The 27286-nt window shown below is 43.0% G+C and overlaps 1 protein-coding gene across 16 annotated transcripts in view; it reads left to right on the top strand.

The window, feature by feature from the left end:
* The window catches only part of ARHGAP22 (Rho GTPase activating protein 22), a 176562-nt gene that overhangs the window by 70728 nt on the left and 78548 nt on the right, over positions 1-27286 (top strand). The window contains exon 1 of one of the 16 annotated variants that reach the window (XM_068950171.1): positions 1356-1563. The exons of 14 other annotated variants lie outside the window; for them this stretch is intronic. In XM_068950171.1, coding sequence (XP_068806272.1) covers positions 1521-1563 — 43 coding nt within the window. In that variant the 5' untranslated portion in view covers positions 1356-1520. Of the gene's footprint in view, positions 1-1355; positions 1564-27286 lie in introns of those variants that run through there. One more of the 16 variants, XM_068950173.1, reaches the window with a different exon arrangement.

The raw sequence follows: 27286 nt of genomic DNA on the forward strand, positions 1-27286 counted from the left end.
GAAGTTGGCAGTTTATGCAAAAGATGGATTTCTGAGCAGTTACCTGCTATTGGCATTTCCTGACAAACATACAGCCTCAACAAAGCAATTCTGAGTCCTCTTTCCTCCAGGAGGAACATGCTGGTACCAGCAAAGCAGGAATACCTGCCTCCTTCATAGCACTCCTGTAAGAATTAATCATGAGTTTCCTCTAGCATATTTGGTGGTGATGGGAAAGTTTGTCTTCTGCCCCCTCCATCCTCTACACTGTTTTTGTTGCTGCTAATTAACAAGTGCTCATAATCTGGGGTGGTTCAAATGTACGGTAACAGTTGAATGCTCTGCAGGGGGACGTCTTTGTAGCACGTTATCCTAGTTTTTTTTCTAAACGATGGGGACCCAGTAAACATCTGTCCTTTTCTTCATTCAGTTTCTGCTCTGAAAGTCCACTCTGGGAAAATTAGTTTGATCTTGGGAGACTGGGATACATAGGGGAGCAGAAGCTGCAGATTCTCTTCAGCACTCAGGTTCAGTCCGTTCAGTTGAACTGTATATGATGTTATAGTTTCTTGTTTAACCCCCCCACTCCTCCAAACTTTTAATGCACCCCTCTCCCCTCCCACCCCCACACGCGCTCTCTATAATTCAGTTTGTGCATTGGCCAGTGCTGTAAAAGGGCTCTCTTCTGCAGTGCCTGCCCTGGAAAGACTTTTTCTCATTCAGTCTCTTGCTTGCGACTTTTAAATCTTTGTAGTTGTCCTTAGTTTTGTGAAGGCACCCAGTGTACCTATGAGGTGCTGTATAAAACAAAGCCATGTGTCTGTGCTGCAACACTTGGGTAGGTTGTTGTTGCTTCTGGGCAATGGGTCCTCAATAAACAGAGTCCCTGCTGTTTTAAGTTAATTGCTGAGGGGTCTGGAAAGCAAACATCAAATGATCAGAGACCAGCAGATAGCTGCTCTAGGGATATTGGTTTTTTCCTTATCCCAAAACAAAATTCTTATCTTGTCTTTGTGGCTAGTGATTTAATTAAGTTAATGCAATTAAAAGCAAGTGTTTAAACAAGCCTTCTGAAAACAGCTAGAGCAGTGTTGACCTCTGCAAGAATGCAAGGTCTCCTCCAGCTCTCAGTACTTACCAGCCTCTGGAGAGGCTCCCAGAGATATGCGGCAAAATGTATCCTGGAAAGAGGGAGTGTGCAATAGGACCCTTTCCTCTGCTGATCTAATTTTGCGTGAGGTGAAAAGGCCTTTCTGTTATCTTTCTGTGCACGCTTTAGGGTTTAGACCGGGTGCGCTTGCTGCCCTCCAGCCCTCTGCCAGCAAGCATCTGCCCCCTCACGTGAAGCCGCCCTTTCAGAGAGGGCCAAGCATAGTAAATAAGCTGGGGACGTTTAGCAGGCGGGAGAGCCGTGAAGTGCAGACGTCTGTCCCGAGGCCCCCAAGCTGAGCAGTGGCAGGGCCGAGGTGCAGTGCGGGGCCAGGACTTGCCCCCCAGGGCTCCCGCAGGCAGCAGTGGGCCGGAGGGAGCTGCCGCCTGCGATGGGGCTCGGGTGCTGCAAAGGCTGCAGCAAGGAGCCTGGAGGTAACTACCCACCCTGGCAGTGGCACTGTGGGCACGGAGGCGACCCTACTCCTGCTGCCCTCCTCTGCCCTCCGCGGGGGGAGTGGGGCTGCTGAGGCAATCCACGCCCGGCTGTGGTGTTCCCTGCCGCCTCCACAGAGGGAGGGCAATTGGGGGGGGGGGGCACTTGCCCCCAGGGTTTAGCATTTGGGCAACTTTGAAAGGTGCTGTCATGTCTAAGGTGGTTCACCTAAAAAGAAAAACGTGTCAGTTAAATCTCTGTGGGTATCGTGCTTAAAATGCCTTTCCTCAATAAGTGAGGTTCGGGTTTTTCTTACTGTTGTTTTTTTTTTTTTAAAGATTGTTAATATTATTGCAGAGGTCTTAGCTGACAGACAACTTCTGCCTCTTTTCCTTGTTACGTCCTGAAGGACTTAAATACCTTCTGAAGAGTCAAGCTCCCATGAGCCAAGGAAAGCCTCATACAGGAGGTATTTGGGGCAGATCCAGTGTCACTGGCCACATAAGGATCCTGATCAACTGCTGCCTGCACAGGGGTTGTTGGCTATTCCCGAGGCTGCTCGTGTGCTGGCTCCCCTGTTGGGACCAGCCTCAGACATCCCATTTGGGCAGAAGTTCGTAGTTTAGATTGGGGAGGAGGCTGAAGGACAGGTAATGTGCAAACAGCTTTTGCAGCGGTTGCATGGAATGGCACAAAGGGAACAGCGCAGTCTGGCAGCTTACCTTCAGTGTACCCAGCGTCACAGAATAACTGGGGTTGAAAAGGACTTCTGGAGATCTACTACAACCCCAAAGACGAGCGGGTTTTTTTTGGTTTTGTTTTCAGTTGAACGTGACTTTCTCGTAAGAACAGATTTTGGATTTATTTGAAAAATTAAAATGCGTTTGGAACTCATAAAGTGAACTCTTAAAATGTTCTTACTTTTTGACAGCTGAAAATAATTGTTTTTCAGTAATCAAAGATTTCTCAAAGTTGGAGTCCTGAGAAAGCAGACCAAACTTTAAAGGTTGTTTATTGCGGAAAGCTTTAGGAAAAGAAAAATGCACCTTCATAATTAACTACTGTGACTCTAAAAGTTGTTGCAAATTATTGCATACATTTTGCTTTGATCTCAAAAACAAAATAGATGTATTGGTGGAAATCTAGTGAACGCGAAGCTTCTTTCTGCATCACAGTTGTCAGGATAAGGTATAACAATATACGTAAGCTACATGAAGTAAAGACTGGTGTATAAAAATAAAGCTAAATGAAGAGCAGGCTGATATGAGATGAAACCAATCAGTATCAGCTATATCAGAATGAGGAGTTGACACTTAAGTGTCCCTTTCAGGACAAATACATCAAGAATAGGGAAGGTCAGATCAGGATAACTTGAAATGCATTGTAGCAAAACATGTGTCTAGTATTTCAGTATTCATATTGAATTGATTATCCCCAGACTTGCAAATTGGGACCCAATAAAGGTACCTTACTCTTTCTTCCAAAGACAGGCTCAAAACCTTTGATTAAAAACAACCTTGAACTTTGGTTTGGAAATACTGTGTGGTTTGTTTTGTTTTTTAACCCTTTGAGTAAGGGAGACTTAAACTGGGGATTATCAAAAAACTTTAGTCCTAATTGCTGGCCTAAATCCAGTCACCTCATCTCTTTGAGTGAAATCGTATTTAGAGCGGTTTGAGATCAGATTCTGCCTGCTGATCTCGTAAAGGTGTTGTGAATGTATTCGCTCATATATGGTCACAACCTACAGTACAGCTCTCTTCTTAAGGAATGCGCCTATGAACTGTGAGTATTTCAGCTACCGTATTGCATTTGTGCTCAAAAGAGTGAAGTATGTTTGTGTTAGGTCTGTGCCGCTGGGTAAACCTACCAAGGTTGGTGAAACCCCCTGATTCTCTTCTGACTGAGTACCGGTTAGGCTGTGCTTTGTCTGTGGAGCCACCTGGCCAGCAAACGTCCTGAAATCGCAGTGCATAATATTAACAAATGTTCTGAGGACGTCTTTCAAGTCTACCCCATGAAAGGGCCTGCCATGTTTTTGTCTTGTTTTGAAAATATATTGTCAAGTAACTGTTTTGTAATGGTATAAATCTTTCTTCTGGTAACTGTTGACTCTTTTAACCTGTGCATAAGGCTGAAATTTGTTTTCCAGTGTTCACGTCCCATTGTCTGCATGAAACTTAACAAATCTCAAGTTCAGTGCAGCTTTGCTGTTGATGAATATGATCAGTGAGGCAAAAAGTATGTGCCCTGTCTCTCTGGTCAGTGTCTGTGGGTGAATTGCCTGAAGCACAAATTAGTGATTTGGCTTCTGAATTAGGACCAAATTTATCTTTGTGTGATCCTGCTGAAACTCTCTTTTTCCTTGGTATTTGATTCAGGATCCTTTAGGGGCGTAAGTTTGGACTGCAGATGCTTGGGATTCATAATACCACTTGGAGTTAGGAAACGAATTTTCTGTTCTTTTCTTTTTTTTTTTTTTTCCTTTTTAAAGATATTTCTTCTGTTTCTCTCATGTTTCCAGATTATTTTTCAACCTCCGTAGTCGCTATAAAGACACCTTCTCTAACAAAAGACCAAACTGGGTTATCACTAGGACTACTGAGTAGCTATTGGCTGCAGTCTTAACCACTTGGCTCTCCCATGGGCAGTTTGCTAGGCTGTGCAGTTGTGTGAAGTGCACAATAACACAGCTGTAGCAGTTTAGAGTTGGGCAGTCCCCAGATAAGGAAGCAAGTGTGTAAATACATTTGTGTGCTTGTTATTTTGTACTCTCTCCCTTTTTCCCTGTGAGAAGCTGTTTTTACCTTTGCATGGTGGGACCTAACAGCTGTGACAACAACCTATGTTGGGGCATGAATGTATGTCAGGTTGGTTTATGAAGCAGTATCTCTCGTTTCAGCAAGGTGATTAATTTGCAGTGATAATCATAGTAGCAAAAAGGACTTGGGAGTGTTATGAGAATGTCCTAACTTGTTTATGCAAGCTTTTTAATAGCAGCCGTCGCCTTTGTCCTCTAGGGGCTCAATTAAGCTCCTACAGCACCGAATGTTTTCCTGTCGGACGCTGTCATTACGAAGGTGAAACCTCACTGTGTGCTGTTCCTGTTGCTGCCATAGGGCTGTTGGATCACCCCACTAGTGCAGGTTTGAGCCTTTTGCCTCGGGTTCTGCATTGTGAACTGCATTCGGGGAGCCCTCGCACGGGTAGGGGTCTTGCCCTGGTGCTTGGCCTCCTCGTTGCAGCACCTGTGGCAGCCTCAGCCCGTAGGGCAGTGGGTGAACTGACCTTGGAGATGTTTCTCACTCTTTGAGCTGGTTCAGCAGGTTCAGGCCTAGGAAGGACACTGTGTGATGCTGTATAATGTATTAAGGATGACGTTTGGAGGATGTGTGTTTCAACAAATTTAAAAGAAAAATTTCTTTCATTTTTCTTGCTGAGATACAAAAATTAACTAGAAATTTGGAAAGCTGGGAGGCTTGTTCTTATAAAAAGTATTATCATGAAGTTTCCTGGGCAATTACTGTTGTCTAGAAAATCTTTCCAAGGCTGCTGCTTTCAGTGAGAGCAAACACTAGCCTTTGAACTAATACAGCAGGGCTGTTGCTGCACTATTAGATAGAAAAGTACTGTTAACCTTTATGGTCTCTGTTACCTATGCTCCAAAGAGGAAAGAAATTAACTGATAGCATTTCAAAGGCTCGCTCATGTTCGATCTTTTGTCTGATTCATGGTCTGTGGGTGGGGAGCGAGGGGGTTGTGGTGGTGTTTGATTCATCATCGAAGATATTGGTTGCTAAGTAGAACCAGTCCCAATTCTTTTGTTGAAACACTTTATTAAAAATACTTTTTAATCAAAAGCTGTATTTCTGCAGCTTTTGATTCCTGTAAGTTGGAAAAATAAATTTCAATTCTTAAAAAAAAAAAAAAAAAGTGGTTTATTTCTTCCCATAAGATTAACACTTTGCACCCAGTGGTAGTGCTCAGCACTTTCAATCATTATTGCTACCCAAGGAAGTAAACGTTACTTTGTATTAGCCCTGTCCAAAAATGCATGTGTAATGTGTTAACCAGAGTAGGATACAACCTTCTGGCTTCACCTTTGTAACTGAGGAACAGCAAATATGGGGCTAAAACCAGTAAAGGGGCTGCTGAGTTCCAGCAAAGCAATGAATGACTGCCTGTATATAAAAACAGGGAACTGTGTGAAATAAGGCTATGCAGAGGGCAGCTGCCCAGAGGCTTTCAATGTGTACCAGCTACGCTAGATGAGATGCTTAAGCAGTTCCTTCTTTAGTGAACAGCCTGGGTGCCCCTTCAGTGAACTGCCTTTTATAGGTTAAACTGCCTGCTGTGTTTAATCTGTACACAACCAAAGCTAGTACCTGAAGATTTGATAACATCTGCTGTGTACACAACCTCTGGCTTATATTTACTGTCAACAGGGTCTTGTTACTTGCTGATCTAATTTCAGGCTCTCATAGTGAGAAAGCTCATAAAGGCAGCATGGACCCCTGCAGTGACACTGTTTCTGCACTCTGTTACCATATCACTTACTTGTAACAGGGAAGCTTCTTAAACAGCTTCAAAATGATCGTGTTCTCTCTCCTCCAACTTGTTTTATATACTGTACACTGTCTGTCTATCCATAAGGGCTTTGAGTCTGTCATCCTACCACAGGTAGAACTCCTGGTTGTTCTTGGCAGATGAAAAAGTGCATAAACCAACTATCATTTAATTAAATGTACTGTGGGAAAGGCTTCTTGAAACTAACAGTGCTAACTCTGCAATCCCCCTGTCTAAGGGGTTAATTTTATGAGAATGCTGACTTCATTTCAAAAGTGGGGGGACTCCAGAGGTCTATATCTAGAGAATACTTGCAAACAGCTCCCAGTCCTTGACTCAGCATGGTATGAGTGTCTCGGAGCAGTATCTGGCAGGAAAGAAGGTACAAAAATCCACTTTTGTTAGAACATCTAGCATTTTTTTAGACTATTTCATTAAGATGTCTCAATGGGCTTTGCAAGAGTTGAATTCATTATCCATGTTTTACGATAGGCAAACTGAGGTACAGAGAAGTCAAGTAACTTGTCCAGGAAGCCAGCCGAAGAATCGGTATATGCAGGTTTTGGACTTAATTATCTTTTCCCACAGGCCATCCTGTTAACAGTTATTGCAAAAGTCCTAACTGCTGAGATGCTATTCAGTATTTAATGGTATTTAGATGTTATTCGGTATTTAATACCAATTAGTATGCTGAAATTAGAAGTTCTCTGGCTGCTGGAAAGCAGCTCTGCAGAGAAGGACCTGGGAGGGAGTCCTGGTGGACAAGTCGACCATGAGCCAGCAATGTGCCCTTGTGACCAAGAAGGCCAATGGTATCCTGGGCTGCATTAGGAAGAGGGTTGCCAGCAGGTTGAGGGAGGGGATCATCCCCCTCTACTCAGCCCTGGTGAGGCCACATCTGGAGTGCTGTGTCCACTTCTGGGCTCTTCAGGAATAGGTCATTGAAAGTGATTTTTAACCAAGAAGAGAGCACACCATATAAAACACAGTGGATGCGTGCTGTGCACGTCACCCCACAGCTGCATTGTGTCCTGCAGTTGCCAGATCCCGTGGGAGAAAACGGACAGAGGAGAAGGCAGGAGGTGAGTTGCCATAGCTCCATCCCATGGAGCCAGCCAAGCTGTCCTCTTGCTTTTGTGGGAATTCCTTATCCAAAAAAGCTAGTAATAGGAAGGCAGAACTCAGTGTGCAACCTCTGTCAGAGGTTTTGGCAGTAGCTGTAAATAATTGAGCCTGTTTTTGGGAGGGCTGCATCCTGTAAGAGCAGCACTGATTAATTTCCCTACTGTTGTGGGGGCTGTTGGGGTTGCAGGAGAGGCTCCCTGTGCTCCTGCAGGCTTTGCTGCAAACATATTCTCTGTAAACCTGCTGGGGTGCTGTAGCATCTCAGAGGAGAAGTGAATGTTCACAGTCATGCTATGTTGGTGAGATTAATGAGCTGAGCAAGTGAATTTGGAGGGGAGTTGAGATACGGATGAGATCAACTATTTGAAAATCTCTTTGTGAATTAACTCAGTCTAACAAATCTATAAAAAGGCCATTACCCTTCAGTTCATTAATAACCTGCGACACTGAGCTAGCAATTCAGACCCACGCAGTACCCAGGAGTATGAGGTACAGCTGCTGCTTCCTGGTAATCTCAGCTATGGCTGTTCCTGGCCTTGTGTCTCTGCAGTGTGACCAACTGTGAGAGAAGCTGACTGAGCTCTGCTACTGGTATCATGAGGAGGTGAGAGAAGAACGTCTATATCAAGGAACGCTTCCCCAGATGTTATTTAATGTTTTAGTGTTGGGTCAACAAGAAACACTTTTCCAGTGCAAGTGACTACTGCAGTATCCCAGCAGTCCTGTTTTTATGATGTTGCTAGGATATACAGTGACCCCTTAGCAAACTGCTGCCATCTGTATGAGAAATGAAAGACTCTGCACCACCACATCCTTTTTACACGTGCCCTTATGAATGAGATGCTGTAGAGGTAGCTAGGCTAGAGGGTAAGAGAATCTCAGGAAGACCAATGGTTAGCACACTTATTTGGGAGACGTGAGTTTAGTACCCTGGTCTGGCTCAGTTGTCTTTCTGACCTCAAGCCAGTTTCTTACTCTTGTAGTGCCTCAGTTCCTTGTTTGTGATAATAGCACGTGAGATTGAGAGATTAAATACGTTAAAGACTGTGAAATGCTCAGATACTGTCATAATGGAGACCACACTATCTTAGTCAGTCTGTGATGTTCTATGCTATATGGGTAAGTAGTGTTTTGCTTGTGTGATATGGCATGACAGTCAAATAACGTATTAGGAAATATAGTGGCATACAAGTTACTACTTGTTTTAGCAGAGAATGATAGGCGTGTGCGCGCACACGCTCTCACTCTCGCGCTCTCTCTCTCTCGTTTTTCCCTCCTCCCTCTCCTCTCTGTATATTTGCTATGAAGTGTCATGGCTGTAAATGCAGTCATGCCATTCTGCTCCCTGTCTTTAGTCATTTATTTTTCTCAGAAAAGTTCACTGTGGAGGTGAAAGCTTTCTATGCTTGATGCCTTATCCAAGGGGGATTTGTGCTAAATGCTCTGAGGTTTTGAAAAAATCAGACTAAACACTGGAGAGCAGAAGAATAAAAGTTTTTTTTTTGTTGTTACTAATGTTCTTGTGGTCTTGTTTTGAATATCTAACACTGGCAAGAAACAATCCCTTATTCTGGAGAAGTTTTTTTGACTTCCCTTATCAAGTCTTAAAGTTTCATAAATCAAAATGATCAGATCTTACCATCTGAGCAATATATTTTACATCTGCTTGTTTATGAAGTGAACACCTATGGGTCTGATTTTGCTTAAAATTAGTGACTTTCCCATGGATCAATACAGTGGAGCAGACCTGTAAGGAAAATAATTCTGTATATATAAGTAACTAGTTTAACACTGAAAAATACAAAATAATCCCAGAGAAATAAGGGCAGTTCAGACTTCACAGAACTTCAGTGTGTGAGTGCTGATATGTGGGAAAGCTGACTAACACTCCTAATTGCCTTCCTGTACAATATTCAGGGAACTGAACAGTTCATATAGCTTGTCCTTCCTTGCTTCCCTGCCCCCCCCCCATTTGAGAGTCAGCAAAATAAATGACTGTCTATTCACTTATGCGAAGAAACCACTTACATGTGCTTAAATGTAGGAAGTGCTGAGAACAGGGATAAAAAGTAGGCTTTAGAGGTCTGTTCTTATAAAATCTTTTGGATTTCATTTTTAGTTAAGTTAAACCTTTGAAAATGCTATAGAAGCCGTTATGAGTTGATTGTAGTTGGCTTAGCATCGAGTCATCGGGGGGGATATTTCAAATTTGTTTGTACAATGAAGGAATGATTTTAGTGTAGGTAACTGGAATGGAGCAAAAATTACAAGAGGCTACAAGCATGACTAAGTTGTGGAAAATGAATGGGACACTTAAGAAATAAAGTAGCTTAATAGAATGATGTTTTCCTGAATTATATTGACTGAGTTAACTGCACTTGCTTCTGGGATGGGGCTTTCCTTGTCCTGTGGTAGCCAGTGGACTTGGGACCCCTGTAGGTCCCTCAGTGATGCTCACCAAGGCACTACAGGACTCTAGGAGGAACTAAGCAGGCAGCAGAGGTTTATCCAGTTTGCTTCTCACCATAGTCTGCTGCCTAGGATGCTTTTACCTAAAGCTACGTAAGGTACGAAGGCAGGTGCTAGGGCAAGGGGTACAGAGTGGTCAGTCCCCTAAGGAGAGCACTTGCTGAACCTTCCATTTCGTTGCCTTCTCGTGCTCTGTGGTCTGGGACAACTGGTTTCTTTCCTGTACAGAGGACCTCTTCCTGAGGGTAAAGCACTTAAACACCTCTAAAAAGGTGAGATGAGGGGCTTCAGTCCCCTTGACCAAAGCAGATAGGCCTTTTGTGCCTAGCTTGTGAAGTAAAGCTTTGAAAAATCAGGGGTTTGGTCTTCTGTGTGGGAAAATTTGTATGTGCCAATGTCTGTGTGCCTCGCTAATCAGTCCACTGGGTTAGGTACCCCCCCACCCCCCCCCCCCGAGCCAAGAGTCAGACTGAAGGACAGGGAGAGGCGGAGGGCTCTGGCTGCATCCATCCCTTTTTGTCTGCAGCTCTGGGGAGAAGTCAGATGTGGCACTGTTCCCCACAGCATGTTCTCCTGTAGTTTGTCCAGCCTGGCTGTGAGCAATTCAGGTGACAGGCATCCAGTGTTCCCTTGGGAGGATAAATATGTTCAACCATTGCTGTAGAGAAGAGAATGAGAGGAGTCTAAGGAAATGTGGAGCATCTGCTTAAAAACAGCAGCAATGTGAAGAGGCTTTTAGCTGCTACGGTTGGTGGCTTTACCAGTCTAAGCTGGGCTGCTCCGTGCTTCCTAATTGTGGCAGTGATGTAAAGCTTCACTTTGCTTCCATTTTATGTTGTAATTTACTTCTGATTTGGACCCAGTCTTAGTGTATATATGTGGTAGAGATGGACTTTACTATAGTAGAAAGATGCAAGGAGGGGGTGGGACCTAGCTTTTTCCCTTGGAACAAAGGGGCTTGAGGAGGTGCGAGGCTGCTTAGGCAGCTGTTTGGGGAGCTAGAAGGAGTCCTTGACGCAAGGCTGGTGAGATGCTCTGTGGCTGCTTCTCAGCATCCTGCTTCCGTGTTTACTAATACCAGGCACATGCATTACTAAATCACCCAACAGTATAAGTGTGATTTTGATCCACAGGCCAGATTCAACTGTGCTTGCATCAGTTATGTAGAGCACGCAGTAGTGTTCTTAGTACAAGATACAAGCCTTATGCCTTGTGCCTGCAGACAGTGCCTGATCTGGCATAAAATCTTCAAGAGATTACCCCTTCATAATGTTTTAATAAATCTGAATTTGGCATACTGAATTTTGTACTCCTGTTTTGTACTATACAGCTGGGGTGTTTTTTGAACTAATGGAATGTATCCTAAAACTTGTTTTATCATCTCGCAGGACTACTGGCTGGTGAGTCTTATGGCATCACCATACCAGTCCTCCACACCTCTATCCTTTTGACTGCACACCGTCAAGCCACCCATGTGAATTCATTGTCTTATTAATCAGATCATTCCTCCTATTCAGCGAAACAGCATCCCAAAAGTTTATCCATATTAAACCATTCAACCAAACTAGTGTTTCTGGCATGCTTGGCTAGTTCAGGGAGGGTATGAGTATCCTTTCCTTTCGTTTCTGTGACGCTGTAGGTGAGTGGCAGTCTAGAACTGGGCAATGAGTGTTTGAATACAAGAATGCAAATAAGCCTTTGGAAGTGGTTGACTTCCACTAAGCAAAACTGCAAAGTGCACTCTAATTTCTGGGCATGACTTTGAGGCTGATTTCACATCTGTGGTCTCAAGCTCACATCTTCTGCTCTCAGCACTACTTTCTGAATTACCTAAAACACCAGGAAGATCAGACTTAATTGAAGAAATCTCTGCAGCAGTAGCCCCTCTCTGACAATGGGTAGGATGAAACATGATCAAGGCTTGTTTTTCCTGTCAGTTCAGTTTCCCTGAGCAGAACCTTTGCGGAGCCATTAATTATCCACTTATCTAAGTCTGTTGTTTTCTTTGCCTGAAAATGTAGCAGTTGCTAGACTGGATCTGACCCAAGGTCCATCTGGTCTGGTGTCCTTTCTCTGGCAGTGGCTAGTACCAGATGTCTCTGAAGTGAATGGGCTCTGCAGCAGCAGATGGGAGGTAATCTGCCCCTGCACTAGGTTTCGTCATGTCTTTAACAGCTAGAGATAACTTAACCTCTGGAGAAAGTGGTTTAATAATTCTGTCAGATGTCTGCTGTTATAGCAAAATGATCATTCTCGATGGTCTTGCTAGTGCTAGAAACGTACAATCCCTTTTAATCATAAATTCCTTGCTGTGTTTTCTTCAGTCACGTGTATGTGTTTGTTTTTTGTTTTTTTTTTTTTAAATTTGCAGCCTTTTATCTTCATCAAATGCCTGTTGCTCTTGTATGGTGGCACATGGGGGAACATGCTCCCGTTTCCTTTACTGATGGTAAAGCTGCACCTTACCGGACACATAAACAGGTCCCTAGTTCTCCCATATGCTAAATGGCAGGATGGTGTGTAGCTGTGGATTTTAACAGGAGCTGCTTTTTTTTTTTTTTTTTTTTTTAAATGGGTCTCAGTTCAGCCACTGGCCCTTCCTAGCTCTTCAGGGAAGTCATTAACTTGCTCTTTTTAAAGAGAGCGGTTTTCTTCTTCCTTGAAGGCAGCTAAGCTCCAGGCATGGTGAAAGTGCTGCTTGCTGTCCATCGCTCTTGGAAGGTCCCTGCAGAGCAGCAATCCCTTTTTGTTGCACATGTGCAGCCTGGAAGCATGAGAGACTACATCCTCTGGTCTCTTGTCAGCTGGGGTTCAGTAAAGGTAGCTCCATTACTCTAAACATGTTCTCTGTATTTTACAGAAGGGAAAACTGAGGCATAAAGCAAGTTTGTAACTTGTTCACGACTGTAGAGGCAGCAGAGAGTTCAGCTGGGAATTGAGCCAAGGAGCATGATGTCTCTGGCCTACTAATGGGCAACGCTACTTAAAAGCAAAGTCTCTCTTTTGAGAGTCCTTGATATGTGAGAGCAACTAAGCGTTAGATGATCTGATAACCAGCAAGTTTGAGGAAGAGGCAGCCTCCCTAAGACTGGGCACCATTTAAATGTCATCACCCTCCTGGTGCTTACTTAGACAGGAAGTTTCCCATGAAAAAGTTAAGTCCGTTAAAATAGCAGTGCGGTAAGTCAGCTTGGGGGCAAGGCAAGTGATGCATTCCCAGCCTGCTGTAGCTGACCTGGTGCAATTGAGATACAGTTCTCAGCAGGACCTGTTTTGTTACAAATTCTTACTTGAACGATTACTATACAATTACTGACGAGTTTCCTGGCACAGGCAGCTAGAACAATAACTTTCATTTCCAGAGCTGCATTGCTTGAGACCTCCCACAGCAACGGTAAATTTTCTGCTGTTGCCAAGTGCTCCATTGATTCAGAGCAACATGAAGGCAGAAAATAAATGATTCTTCTCATTACTACAGTGCGTTGCCCAAATTCAGAAATAAATCAGCTGGAGTACTGACCTCATTTATTCCAAATCTTACAGGTGAGGTTACTGAGACCCTGGGCAGTTAAGGGACTGGCCTTCAGAAATCAGAACTCCCACTGAAGTCAGTGGGAGACATGAGGGCACGGCAGCTCTGAAAATCAAGACCTAAGTGACACGCTCAAAGTTGTGCAACTTGCCAGTGACAGAGCATGGGAGAGAACTTGGGATTCCTATCTCTTGGAATGGACCAGCGTTCAGTAGTCTGTCCCTATCCGGCAAAGTATGTGCTTTAATGCAAAGCTGATAGACGTGTTAATGTTGACACCGATTTGCTGGGTGACAACGCAGGTTTGTTTCCTTTTATACCATTGCGGGAAGGAATGCAGAGCCCCAAGAGGAAAAAGGGAATCAGTGGAGGGTTATGCGGACTAATCTAAACAAGTCCCTTTGCTATCGCAGAGAATCAAAAGGTACATAGACTGCTCATTCACAGAGTGAGTGTGTGGGTAAGTTTTGATTCAATTAAATATACTGAGAAAACTCTCCTTATATAGCAGTAATGCTCCAGGCGTCTTGGTGTTCTTTTGTCTTGGAACACTGGGAAAGTTTTACCCTGAAGTGGAAACCTGATTAAATAATTTGCTTTTGTCCAGTTTTTAATTTCCTTCGTACTGTGTATCGAATCCTTTCTAGGTTAAGGTGTAACATAACTCTAAGGACTGATGATTTAATACCACCAGGATAGGTGAAACTCCTTGAAGATAATGCCACTGGGTGAGCTGGATAATGCATTTAAGTATAATTGAAAGAGCAGATATAGATATAGAGGCTTTTATAGCACAGTGCTTTTTACTCCACCCCTTTCCTTTTAGCTACTTGTCCATCAAGGCAATTTTAGAACTGAGCAGAACCAGTGTGCAGGGCAGTGAGATGATCTGTGCATGCAGCTTCTTGATAAAAACCTCTGCTGTTGTTAACCTTCCAAGCAAGCCACAGAGCATTAGGATGCTATGTTCATCACCCCAGGAGGTGGAGTTTGGTTGTCCAAACTTGGGTCATGTAGCAGTACAAAAGATGAGATTTATCTTCTGTCAGTCTCCAGTGAAACCCATCATTAAGTCAACAGTTGCCAGCTATTACTGCTTGGTACCCAGTGAGACAGCCTGGTTTGATGACAGGTTAGGCAGGTGTGCTAGTCTCAGCTGCCAGTGTGTTATCCTCAATGGGGAGTCATGTTTTAATGGTAACTTTCTAAAAGACACTTTCAGCTGTGGCATGGCTAGTGTTCAATATTGACTCTACAGCTTCACGTGAGTTAATGTAAGGGTCGTCACTGAAGCCAGGGATATGAGGCCTGATACTTTGGCTAAAAAAAATAATTAAAAAAATTCTTAGAAAGGAGAATTTCCCTTAATGCATGATTACAGAGGATTTTATTTTCTTGTATAGGTTTCCCCTGAGGGGGAGAGTCAGTCAGTTCTAACATCCTTGTCCAGGGTCAGGATGTTGTTTCCAGTCAGATCTTTGTAATAGTGGTCCCAGGAATCTTCTATTCTGGCAGACCTGTTGTTCTGTTCTAAAACCTAATTGCTAATTGGAATTGATATGAACTAGATAATGGCTTTCGACTGAAGTGTCCATCAGTGCCTAAATCTTTAGGGAGTTTCATAATTACTACCACATGAGTGGACTTGATGTTTTATGAGGTGTGTGCTGAGTTAGTTTTGATTCCCTTATAGAATTCAGCAGACATGGGATCTTTCAGAAATGGCTAAATAATACATTAAAAAAATGTTTTGTCTTATGTGCATTTCAGTGTTTTATGCATCACCAGATGAGGATGAGCCTCAGAAAATGTAGGGGAAGAAACTTAGGCTTGTGAGTCAAGGCAAGGTTGTGATCTCAGCTTATACAGGTTGAAACTGGAAGGGATTTTGAGTCCATGCAAATGAACTAAAAAATGTGAGAGACATAGCAGTTGAAGTCTAGCTTAGAATGCATTATAGGGAGGAGATGCAAGTTTTAAGTCATAAAATTGCCTGTTGCTGCCCTCTAATATAATTACACCCATGAAATTTCCCTATTACACGCATAGCTATTTAGTCTGTACTTAGCATTTCAGACATTAACACCACATCAGCATCGGTGTCATGTTATTCTTTGTGAACCAAATATTTTGGATCATTTTGCTCAGTATGCTGAGGATGGCATAGAACCAGTTTACCACCTAAATCAGCCATGTAAATGGCTTTCCCTTTCACTACCATAGGCATTTCTACACCTTCCGCAATGCATATGCGGCAAGCTCTTGTTGTTAAGCCATTCCACACGTACAGACCTTTAAAGCAGCTATTCTATTTCTACAAATGGTTGTGCGTGCTTAACGTTAGAGCACACTGCTACGTTACCCAGTGAATTGCCCAAAACAAAGGGAAAAGCTTCCTGATGTAACCTCTGCAAACACAAACAGAATATGTGTAAAAATATATGCAAAGGCCCTTGTGTTCCCCTCACTTGGAGGGGACCTTGCTGCAGGATGGTATGGTGACTCTGTTGGGATTGTAGTTTAGAACTTGCCCGCTGGTCCTTGCTCTTGACAGAAGGTCAGATCTGATTGTTTTTAGCAGCTTTATTGTCTTCCATGGATTTGGAAAAATGGTTGGAATTAGCAATGGAGAGTGGCAGCTGCCCTGGCGTTATGCTGTTACCCAAGGGACTGGCTGGATTTTGTGTATGCACATGGCAGCTGTCACACTTTGGTGGACAGGACTGCCACTGCCCCACGGCCAGAGCACTGAGGCTGCTGGTTTCTGGTAGTGATTTTTCTGTAATGTATGTGACAAGGAGATGAAGCTTTGGTGTTGAAACCCAAGTTCTTAGCTTGCTAGTGCCCTGAATAAGTTCAGACACCCGGAACGTATGGTAGTGTTGCCATCAAGATGGGTTGCATAGGATGCAGAAGTCTCCTTATTTAAAGAATTAGTTGTTAAACTACGAACAAAAGTTCTGGAGATCTGCAGTCATTCCAGGAGGTGGATTTTCTTAGCAATACCTGATGAGAGACGAGTTTGCCTGAACTATTCCAAATGAGACTCATGCACAGGCATCTGCGTGTGTGCGCAGTATCCCTCTGGTTCTGAACAATTCCCCTGTGTAGCTAACGGTGGCATTGTGGATGGTGGGAGGGTAGATAGAGAGGAGGAGAACAGCATGCCTTGTTTGAAAGGGAGAATTTTTCAGGTTTAGTTCAAATCTAGTGAGCCCCCTCGAAAGACGTCTCTGAAAACGTAGACCTAGCATTACTCAAGGACTTTGGTCATTGCCCGCAGCCCCATTGTGCTTAGCGCAGTGAGGCATAGGGCAAGGAAACTCCTGATCCGTAAGGCAAATAGGCATGGAATGTGTAAAGGAAGGCTGGAGAGAATGGACAAGTGCTAATGGGCTTCTGCAGGCCCTTAAAATACTTTTAAACTCTGTTGTAGAAATTCATGTTTTTAGCCCAAGTTAAGCCAAGAAGGAGTGTTGAAGAAAAGACTCATGGGAAAGGATAAGTATGTTTCTAGCAATGAATTTTCACCTGAAGGTGTGGATCACCTTGTTGAGCTAATCGGAGGATGTTTAAATTATGGTAAAGGTTAGATCTAGTATGTTCAGACTGACAAATAGGTGTAGCCTTTATATGACAATGAAAGGAGGACTCTACCCTGAGATAGTGTTCCTGTGGTGTTAAATTCCTGTTTGCACTGAGGTTCCTTCCTGTACTGGCTTAAAATCTGCCTAGGCTTCAAATACTATTTCTAACAGACTGGTATCCTCTTAGTTTTCTAACTATATCAAATTATATGAATGTTAGTACTTAGATTCTTTTTTCTGTTGGATTAGCTAAAAACTATGCTGCAGTTGTATTGTCACTTGATATTTGCATTGAGTTACTTCAGTGTATTGTAGTCTGAGAATATTATTAGTGCAGCTCCTATAAAGAAAGTCTTTGGGGGTGCTTTGTTTTTCTGGATCTGGTCCATCATACATTCTTGATTTCCACCTTGTTTCTGGAGGTCCGTAGGAATTTGTTCCTCCTCTCTCCTCTCCATGGTTCACTGAAATCTTGAAATGTCAGTGAGGCCTTCTTTGTATTTCAGGTTTCACAAAAGAGCAGCTACAAAAGAAGTAATATTGACTGAGTCCACAAAAGAAGTAATATTGACTGAGTTTTGTTTTGATAAAAGAATTGTTTGGGAATTGGATGGAATGAGGGGAGCTGGAGTGACACCAGACAGGACACCTGCAAATGTCCTGGTGCTGCAACTCCAGCAGTTCATTTCTTCCTAGCGTCGTGCCGGACTGGCTTGCTGCATCCTAAAGGATGCACCTCATCTTTTGGTAGGACCTAGATCTCCCCTAGATATCTGTCAGGCCTGTCTGGACCTGCAATTTCTGACCCAAAAGTAGAACAGCATAAGTGTTAGTCTGCATGTTGTTCTCATGCTGTTTGTGCTGAAGCTTTCCTACGCTGTGAGCAGGAGGATAGCAGGGCATGTAAGGTTTGCTACTGTAAAGACGTTCCAGTCTTATGGGAGACCTCTAAAACATAACAGTTTTAATATACTTAATGCCCAAACATGAAATAAAGAAGGAAAAGCATGAAGCAGTTATGCTTGTGTTATGTTATTCTCGTCTATTTCATTTTAATTTTCACTGACTCTCCATGATTAAGTCAAAATCCTGCATCTAGTTAATGGGCCTCATTGGGTTATTTACATTGGGTTGCTTTATTTCCCTTTGGTATTCTTGTTATTGAAAGCGCTTTAAGGAAATCAAATGTTATAATACAGCTTTTTAAAGGAAGAAGTTACCACCTACAAACCGTTATATTGTGATTAGTAAAATAAAATTGTAATTAGAAGCAATGTCGTCTTTGTTTGCTCTCAAGTTGAGAAATGTGATAGACTAAGAAGTAGGCACTGTCTAGGACCAGAGGGGTAAATTTTATTTTCCATCTTTTGACCTGACTCAGCCATCTGTAGGCTGCTTAAAGTTGAAGTCATTTGAAGATGTGTCTGTCCCTGCAGCAGTGCCCTTGTTTTCTAATTCCAGTTCTCAAGGGCATGTTGGATTAGCTTGAATAGCTAACGTGTCTAATTTAGGAAACTTGACATTGGATGTTGCTAATACAAAATAGGGTTGGAAACAGCAAGTATGATGTAACCTTTGTGAGCACATAATCATTTTTCTTTTGAAATATATGTCATGAAGGACTTAATGTTCTTGTCATGCCGTTGTTCTTAAAAATCCCCTTCTTTGTGACTATGTAGAGGCTGATGTTGGATTTGGTTCATAGATCCTTGTTTGCAAATGCTCTGCGGCAGAGTAAGCAAGACTGGTAGTTGTGCTCTAGTCTGGCCTCTGTAGTCACATGCGGAGGATGGCCTTCAGTCCCCCGGCTTCCCACTCTTCCAACATCTGTACCCAGCTGCTTGTGTTTTTGCATCTGGCTAAATCTCATTGTGGCAAAAGAGGTAAAAGCAGAGCTTACAAGGGGATGAGCATTAGAAGAGCGTTTACAGCACAGTCACGCTGGGTCAACTGTGAGTATCAAAGGAGGTGGTTTAAATGTGGTTATAAAGAAATAAGGTAGCATGATGTGATCTCAGGTTCCTGGTGTCAGGGACGCTTGCATCAGCCAAAGTGCTGTTACAAATGAGAAGACATCTCTTTCCTGGAGTCATAGAGTATGATTCAGAAAGCTACAGGTTTAATTTGAAAAGAAAAAGGGTAAATGCTACAAATTTTGTGTGCTTACACATTGAGGATGTTAGTGAGCCTTTGTGTGCCAGACCTACAGCCATGCAAAAGTTTCATATCACGAGGTGGACGTTGTGTCCTTAATGGCTGTTGTGTGCTAGGCATTGGTGCCCTGCCGGATGCAGAGTACTGCGTTAGCAGCAGCAAAAACAAAGGCTACATCCTTGGTTTTTTTTTGTTTTTTTGAAAGTGACGTATTTGAGATCCTATATAATAGGAAGAGGTAGTAGAGAGCCTCTGTTTTGTTTCGTAACAGCTGTTCTATTTTTCTTCTGTGCTAACCCAATGATGTGTGTCATGTGTGTCATGCAGAAAGCTGTTTATTGAATATCCAAGGTCATGGTTTGGGCGTTTTTTGAAGGAAAAAGAGCGAGCCCTTTGCCACAAGAGGGAGCACATGAGAAAGGCTAGAAAGAGAAACTGCCTGCGTTGTGACGGTTCTACTCATGTCTTCATTTCAGACCCACAAAGGGACAGGAAGATGTTGGGAGCAAAACTCCTGTCATTATGTGCATACTTATTGGGACGCATGGATGCTAGAGATGAGAAAAGCCCAGCTAAGCCTTGCCTAATCAGAGTTTTGCCTAGTGACTCTTACGTGATTTGTGATTGTATCTCTGCTTGAGATAAACATCGCTAAGATTTTATGAATCAAACTCTCAGGCTAATCCATCCAGTGAGTCAGTCATAGCACTGGGGCCCAGAGAAGGAATAACTTTAATGGTTAGAATTCAGTGTTGTTTATATCTGACTGGCACTCTATTACTAAACCCATTTAACTAAATGGATATTGATTTAGTTAGTTCAATATCAAACCAAGTCATGCCGATGTACTTTTAATGTGCTCTGACTTTAGTTATGCTGAAGGGTGGCATCTATTTAACTGCATTGTTTTTTATGCCAATTTAGTTAAATCTGTGTAAAAGTGAGTATTGACAAGTCGTAAGTGTTTCATAATGGGTTTTTGCATCATAAGCTCATTCCTGTCTCAGTTCAGTCTTTACCTCGTATTCAGCTTTTCACTTGGTCTTCAGTGATGAATATTTTATGGGCTCATTTTAGTTTTGTAAAATCTGCCACAAAACTGACTGAAGAACAGAAATGCTGTTTTGTGCAACATTAATAAGTTCAAGAAATGGCTAACCTAAGGCAGCACCTTTTGCTTTTTGTTTTACTTTTTTTCCTTGCTGCCAATGTGCTGCCGTAATAATGTCTTCATTGCCTAGCCATTTGTGTCTCTCATACAGCAGCATTCAGCGTTTTCGTCTCCCTTTGACAGAGAAGTGTAACAGGGACACCCTCTGGACCACCCCCCCCCCCCCCCCCCCAGACTGCAGGTAACTTGCAGAGTCCGTAAAAGGCCCTTGCAAAAGTTTGTCACGCACAATGCTCAGCTCATCTGAGGTGGGTGGAAAACAAGGCAGCGAGTGGCTGGGCTTGGTGGGGGGGGTACATGTGCCTGTGACAGGGTTTTCCCCTATGGGCCAAGGATGGCGCATGGCACAGAGACCAGAGCAATCTGCATTCTCGCTCCTGGCGCTGTTGATGCCTATTGTGTGGCTGTGAGCACACTGCTCCCTTTGTCTGCCTGCAGCTCCCAGCCTGCCTCTTCTCTACTCTGCTATGATAAGCTCTTCGGGGCATGGACCATCTCTTGTTGTGGTCTAAAGCCATGCACATCTTCATTAGCTACCACTCCCTCCTTAGACTATTTTTAGTTGTTGTTTGTCTTAACCAATTGTTACTTCTGTCTAGTAGACAGTAAGCTCTTTGGCAGAGAGACTGCCAGCTGCATGTTTAGGCAGCACCTAGCACACTGAGGCCCAGACTTGGTGAACAACTTTAGTCACTATTGCGACTAAATTTTCACTACAGCTCTATATTTTAGAGTGATACAGCGCAATGGAGTTATGTTTGTGGCTGAAATTTTTGCTGTGGCATCAGTGTTGGCTCTTTCAGTGACAATGTCATCATCAGTGCATCCCAGGCACTGGTGTACAAACTGCTTAAACGAGAGAGGCAAAGTTTGAGGCATAATTCAAGGGGGCGAGTTGTGCAGTAGCATGCGAATGAACAAGTAAATTCAGTCATTTCCTGAAAACCGAGGAAAAAATTATACTTTCTTTGGCCAAAGTAAAATCCTCCTAGTTTAGGCAGACTTAATTTAATGGCATTATATGCTGTATTTATAGCTTTTTAGAGGTGTCGCGAGAGCCTGAGGTTTCAAAAGATTAATCTAGGGATGCCAAGCATACACCACACAGGCCAGAACGTTTCCCTACCATCCTATTTGTTGGTGGTTCTTCAGATGTGGGCAGGAAGTGGGTCGAGGACTAGAAGAATTATTCTGCTGGTCTTGTCCCTGCTGCACTCTTACCCAGAGGCTCCATAGATCCTTCCTAGCACATGAACAAAGTCAGTCTTTCAGGTGAATAAAATACTAACAACTCTGTAACAAGGGCACATCTAATGGTGTGTTGGAATGTGCAAGGAACACCTGCATTTGAATTTATAGATGCACACCCTATCACAAGAAGAGATGCCAGCTGCCCCTGCCGTGTGACACATTCCTGTCATGTGGTAGGCAGATTTTCAGTTGCATGATGAGAGTTTGGTAGGGGGTACAGTGCTTGAGGGCTTCTAGAGGAGGTGATTTGTCCCATCCTAGGTTAAACGGGTGAGTACCATTGAGTTAGGTTATTTGTGTTATGGCCTTAAACCAGGCAGAAGCCCTGTGAGCTGTTTTGTAGCCCATGAACCTCAGGTAGTTCTCATTTTGAACAGCAGGGCAGACAGGAGACTGCTGGGCCTCCTTGCTGCTGCCCTTGATGCTCCAGGACCTCAGCGCATGCTCAGCAACTGCATTGCCACAAACTGAACCTCACGGTGGAGTTAATAATAGTTGTGTGAGGTAAGGAGGCATGTAGATAAGGAAAATGGCATCATGGTTTCAAGGTGGCCAAGGTGCAGCCTGTGCTTTATAAGCACTGGGATTGTGCTTATACGGCACAAAATATAAGCTGAAGTCTGTAACTGACTGTTCATTTATTTGAATTATGATCCCCTACTCCAAATAAACTAGCCACTTTTTTTTCCACTTGGAAACAGCTGCCTCTTTCTGTGTTAGCTTATGGGAAAATCCAGTATTTGCCTGATCAGAATTAATTCTGAAACTGTTCAGATAGCTGCCCCCATGCAAAGGGCCGCCCTGCAGCCAAGGCGGTAGCAAGGGATTGTGCCAAAGCCTCTGAGGAGTCCCAGCTGTGAGCAAGTGAGAGTGAGCAGTCCCCCAGGACCCTGAGCACTGCCTCCTCCTAGCTGTTGTTCTCTCACAGCTGTGGGAATGCTTAAAAATTATGGACAGCTAGGGAGGAGGGGAAAAAAGATCACTGCGACTTTCAAACCTTTGGCTGAAGGCCAAATACGTTACTGTGGGCAAAGATTCAGCATCGCAACTGCAGCCATGAGAGAGATTCAAAAATGACTGAGGTTTATTTTTAAAGCGTGTTTAATTCTGAGTTTCTTTCTCAGAATATTAAGCTGTCTTTGGCCTGCCAAGGCCCAGTCTGCCCTTTTTCACTCTACTGGCCCTGACCTGGTCTGTCTCATTCATTCCCCTCAGCTGCTATTAATAGAGATCACTTAGTTGTTTGTTTTTCATTCTCTTTCTTTCAGCTATTCCCACTCCACTTTCAGTGCTTGAGGAATATGAGACTGCTTGAGATGGAGATGAGGAAACTGGAGTGAACAGAGGGGTTAGGTGCTGTCTCCAGGAGATGTTTCCCTGCCAGGTTACAATCCTGCTGCTGCCCCCACATTGTAGGGGAGCTTTTAGGGACTTGCTTGCCCTAGTGTTTTTAGGGATAGTTCATGACTGAGATGGCTCAAGCTGGCCTTCTTTAGGTCTCAGTTTGAAGTGCTCTGCCCATGTAATTGCTGTTCTTTTCAGTGCAGATATTCTTTTGAGCGTGGGAGCTGTGAACAGGGGGTATCCAAGGCATGCCAAGTGTCATTTGTTAGGATTTACTGGTGTGCATCCAAAGGATGCTTAGGTTTAGCTCAGCATCATCAAGAACATTACCATTAGAGTTGAATGCAAACATTTTTGGCAAATTAAAAAAAAATTAAGGGAAGGAATTGCGAAGACCAAAATTACTCCCTGGACTGTGCAGATTTGTTGAGTTATTCCAATTAACAAAATGGAATAGACAATTTAAATTTCATTTTAAGATGTTATTTTCTGTATCTTTTTTTTTTTTGGGGGGGGGGGGGTAGGGATAGAGAATTATGTGGATGAAATTTCACCTGGAAGGGACATATTTCAGATCGATGAAGACATTTTTTTTTATTGATCTGGAACTAGATATGGGATTAGAGAGGACTGTTCTGATGAAAAATGTAAAACTGTATTAGTGTCCTGGATCTGTTATTGTGACCCTGTCTACTTGCAAATCTTTGAAACCCCCCTGATTTCAGTACACAGATGAACGCCAACTATGGATGTGGTTGCCTACATTATTGATAAAGGCTGTTATTGTTACACTTGGGCTAGTACTGGTGAAGCTCTATAAATAACAGTAAAAGACTAGCCTAGGAGGGATGGAGGGCCTGAGACCCAGGGTGTGGATCTGTTATGGATGCTCCCTGACATGCTGTGTGCTCATGCTTCCTGCCGAGAGGCGTTTAACACCCTGCATTGCCAGCTCCTAAAGTAGACTGTGCAGCTTAGTAGAGGCAGCCTTATTGCTTCTTGGCTACCCGCAACTCCTGTGTCGGGGTGTTGATGCTGCGAGAGGCACTGTGTGCCAATGTAGGATTGCCACACCTATAGGAATGGAAAGTTGTGTTAGGTTTGCCAGCTACCCTGAAAGCATCTGAACACCAAAGAGACATTAGGATAAAAGGATGTACTTACTTCTCAACAAATATTAACACTCATCTATCTGTATTTTAAATCATTTCTGAGAAGATCCAGATATCTCCTTGCTATTTGCTATTCTTAATAAAGAATTCAGTTTTAGTTTAGCTGTCTGAACAGAAATGTTAACTGTCTCATTAACTTCTGTGACATTGGCCTTTGGGCATGACAAGACAGAGAGCCATCTTCCATCCAGACAGCAGGCAGAACGTGTTTACCACTGTACTGGTACTTATCTGAAAACAAATAATTTGTCTTGTAGAAGATCCATTCCTTCCTGGCTCTGTGGAGTACAGCTATTGACATAGCTCTTAAACTGAAGTATATTTCCATAAAGAGTTTAAAATAGCTGGATTTTATATAAAGATGAGAGGGATGAAAGGAATTGACTGTAAGGATATCTGACTGAGATTAGACATAATGGCAACTAAGTAAGTTTGGGGGTAAACTCTACAAAAGACAGTTTGAGAGAGAAAGAGCAGGGAGAAGAAAACTGATCCAATGAAGCCATAGACATCAGTGGTGAATTTGATTTACACTAAGAGTCTGTTCCCTGTCTTAGAAAGATATTGTGAAGGTAGAATCTACTCAAAAGCAATAAGGCATATAGAAGGAATAAGGCTATGAGAATATGAGATTGGAATAGGTATGGTATTAAATTATCAGTGAGAAGGTGACTCAGAATCTGTTTAGTTATGACCCAAAAGTGAATCTTACTTTTACTAGGAAAATCAGATGAGTTTATTGTGCCCCAATGATTTGTTAATGTTGTGGGAATTGAGCCTTTGAGGGGTTTTTTTTTTTTTTTTTGGTCATAAAGTGGTGCATGTATGTTGTAATGAATGGTTTTAATCAAGTTGATTAGGAAGTATGTGTGCCTCACTGCTAATAACACTAATGCAACTGGAGAGGCTGTGGAGACAAAGAGTTGTTGTTGCTGCGGCTCTGAGTAAGGGCTCCCGGCAGGCACGGAGCAGTGGAGAGAGCTGGGGAAGGTGTTTGGAAGTGGGAAAAGGAGGCAGCGAGCTGGGGAGAAAGATGGATACCACAGTGAATCATTATAGTTCTGTTCTGTTGTTTCCCTGTAGCATTGCATTTAGTATAAGTCCAAAATGCAACCCAATAGCTCATGGTGAGAGAGATCTCACTGGAATGAAAGACCCCAGCAGTGCAGCGTATGATTAATAACATATGAGGGGCTAGCGAGGCCTCTGTCCTTACTGGTGTGGCCGCTGGTGTCCCAGCCCTTTGGCTTTCAGACTATTTTGGAATTTTTTCCAGCTTACTGTTAGCACCATCACCTGTAATGTTTTCACATCCCCTTAAGTCCTTCATCACCTGCTTTTCTTGTTCCCTTTCTTGTCTTCAAGCCATAGAGTACTTTAGGGCAAATACTTTAGATGGCCATGGTATTCTGCTCATGATGAGAGTCAACCTAAACTCTTCCTGCTGGGTATTATCCCTGGTTCAAAGTTTGCATAATGTTCTGTGGATTCCCTCTGGACAGTGTGGCACACGTTAATGCTGAGCTTTAGCTATCAGATCACATCGCAGAAAGCACTATCTTTTACTACGTAAGTGAGTGGATTTGCAGGAAACGTTAGAGAAGTGCAAAATAGCAGTGCAGAAATGTGTACCAATGCAGGATGTATCTTTTGGTGACAGCTCTAGAAACACCTGCTCCATCTGCCTTAGAATAGTGACGTAGCACGCTCAAAAGCAGTAATTCATAAGAAACGATATCTGTGCAGGAGGAAAAAATGGAATTGATTCCAAGTTGCTTAGGTTGTTATGATAGCCTTGTCAAGCTACGTTACCTTGCCTATTGGCTGCGTAATAACAGAACAGCCCCTGACAATTTCACTGGAAACTTGCTTTTTCATAGGTAGTGTTTATAAGATTATGCAGAGCTTTGACTATATAGGAAATCTGGCAAAGACAATTATGGATGCTGTGTTTTCTTAAGGGACTGAGCTTTATTAATTATTTTACAAAGAAAAATTCTGATTCATTTATCAGAAAATTTATAGTATTCAAGCTGGAAGGCTCTAAGTTTGAAGAGATGTTGCATTTTTCATACATTTAAAAAAAAAAAAAAAAAGAAGACCCAGTCTCTGCTTTTAGCACAGAACGAACCTCGTGATTGCCTGTGAAGTCATCATGTCCAGTATCTGCAGTTAAAGGACCTGCGCTCCTCTGTTATGAAATCAACCCTCCAGCCAGGCAGGTACTTGTATGGCTTTGCTTTAAGCTCTGTTCTGTTTGTAAAATCTGTATTTGCTGAGCAAATTGGAGGATTACCATTAGCTTCAGTATTTCTCTATCTGTCTGTCGGTCTTGCTCACTCTTTTTTTTTTTTTTTTTTTTTTTCCTTCCTGTAAAATGGCAAGAAAGATGCCCCAAATTTTTAGGAAAAGCTCTGGGAGTTAGGGAAGGTTCCAGTGGCTGGGTAGGATGCTATTGATTTTAATAACCATCAGAAAGCTGTAAAAGACTGTGTTCTTCATTGTGTATGGTCTTCTGAAATCACTGTTGGGTGTCAGCAAACAGATCTGAAGCGATGAGCTTGAGTGGTGGGGCTGTCTGCATAGTGGAGATATGTCAAGTCCAGGGATGGGATTAAGGTCAGCAGCCGTTGTGTTGCTGTTGCTCTGATACTGTTACAGCCAGACCATTTGTCAACAGCTCTATCTCCAACCCATGCCCCCTGCTGTGGCAGGGGGGACTTGGATCTCCCATCCTGGCCAGAATCCTAGTGACTTTGGTGAAGACTAAAGCTTCGACAGAAAACTACTTTTCATAGAAATTAGGCTTATTTACGGTTTTTATTGAAATCAATTGGTTCGGATCAAAGGAGCAGGGAAAGAGCCCTGGCCATGAGGCAGGGAAAGTGTTGGGCTGGACAAACAACCTGTAACTTTAACAACATGTAGGTGCACAGAGATGTAATTTGTTGGAAGGGAGTCGTTGATATGAGGTCTTCTGCTTCACAGCCTAAACAGTGATTTCTTTGCTGCTTTTCATGCAAATTCCTTCCTAATTAGCCATTCCCTGTAATCTCTCATTGTTGCTAGGATTCATTTTTCCATAACGTATGCATTGTTTTCACCTAATACATTGTTTTTAATAGGCTGGCTCTCCAGTGGCTATTTCTGTCTTTCTAACTTATCTGGGGTCTTTGATCTACTTCTGTCACTGAGGGTTGGTGCACTCTTGCTATCTTCACGTGCTCTTGTACTTTTCTGCTCACAGATCATTGATGAAGATATTATCGAACACTAAATAAAACATTCCAAGATATATTCTCTAGGGAAAGAGAAACACTGGGTGCCTCTGAGTGCAGGAGATGTCTAGAT

This window comes from Struthio camelus, chromosome 7 (assembly GCF_040807025.1).
Source record: "Struthio camelus isolate bStrCam1 chromosome 7, bStrCam1.hap1, whole genome shotgun sequence".
NCBI lineage: Eukaryota > Metazoa > Chordata > Aves > Struthioniformes > Struthionidae > Struthio > Struthio camelus.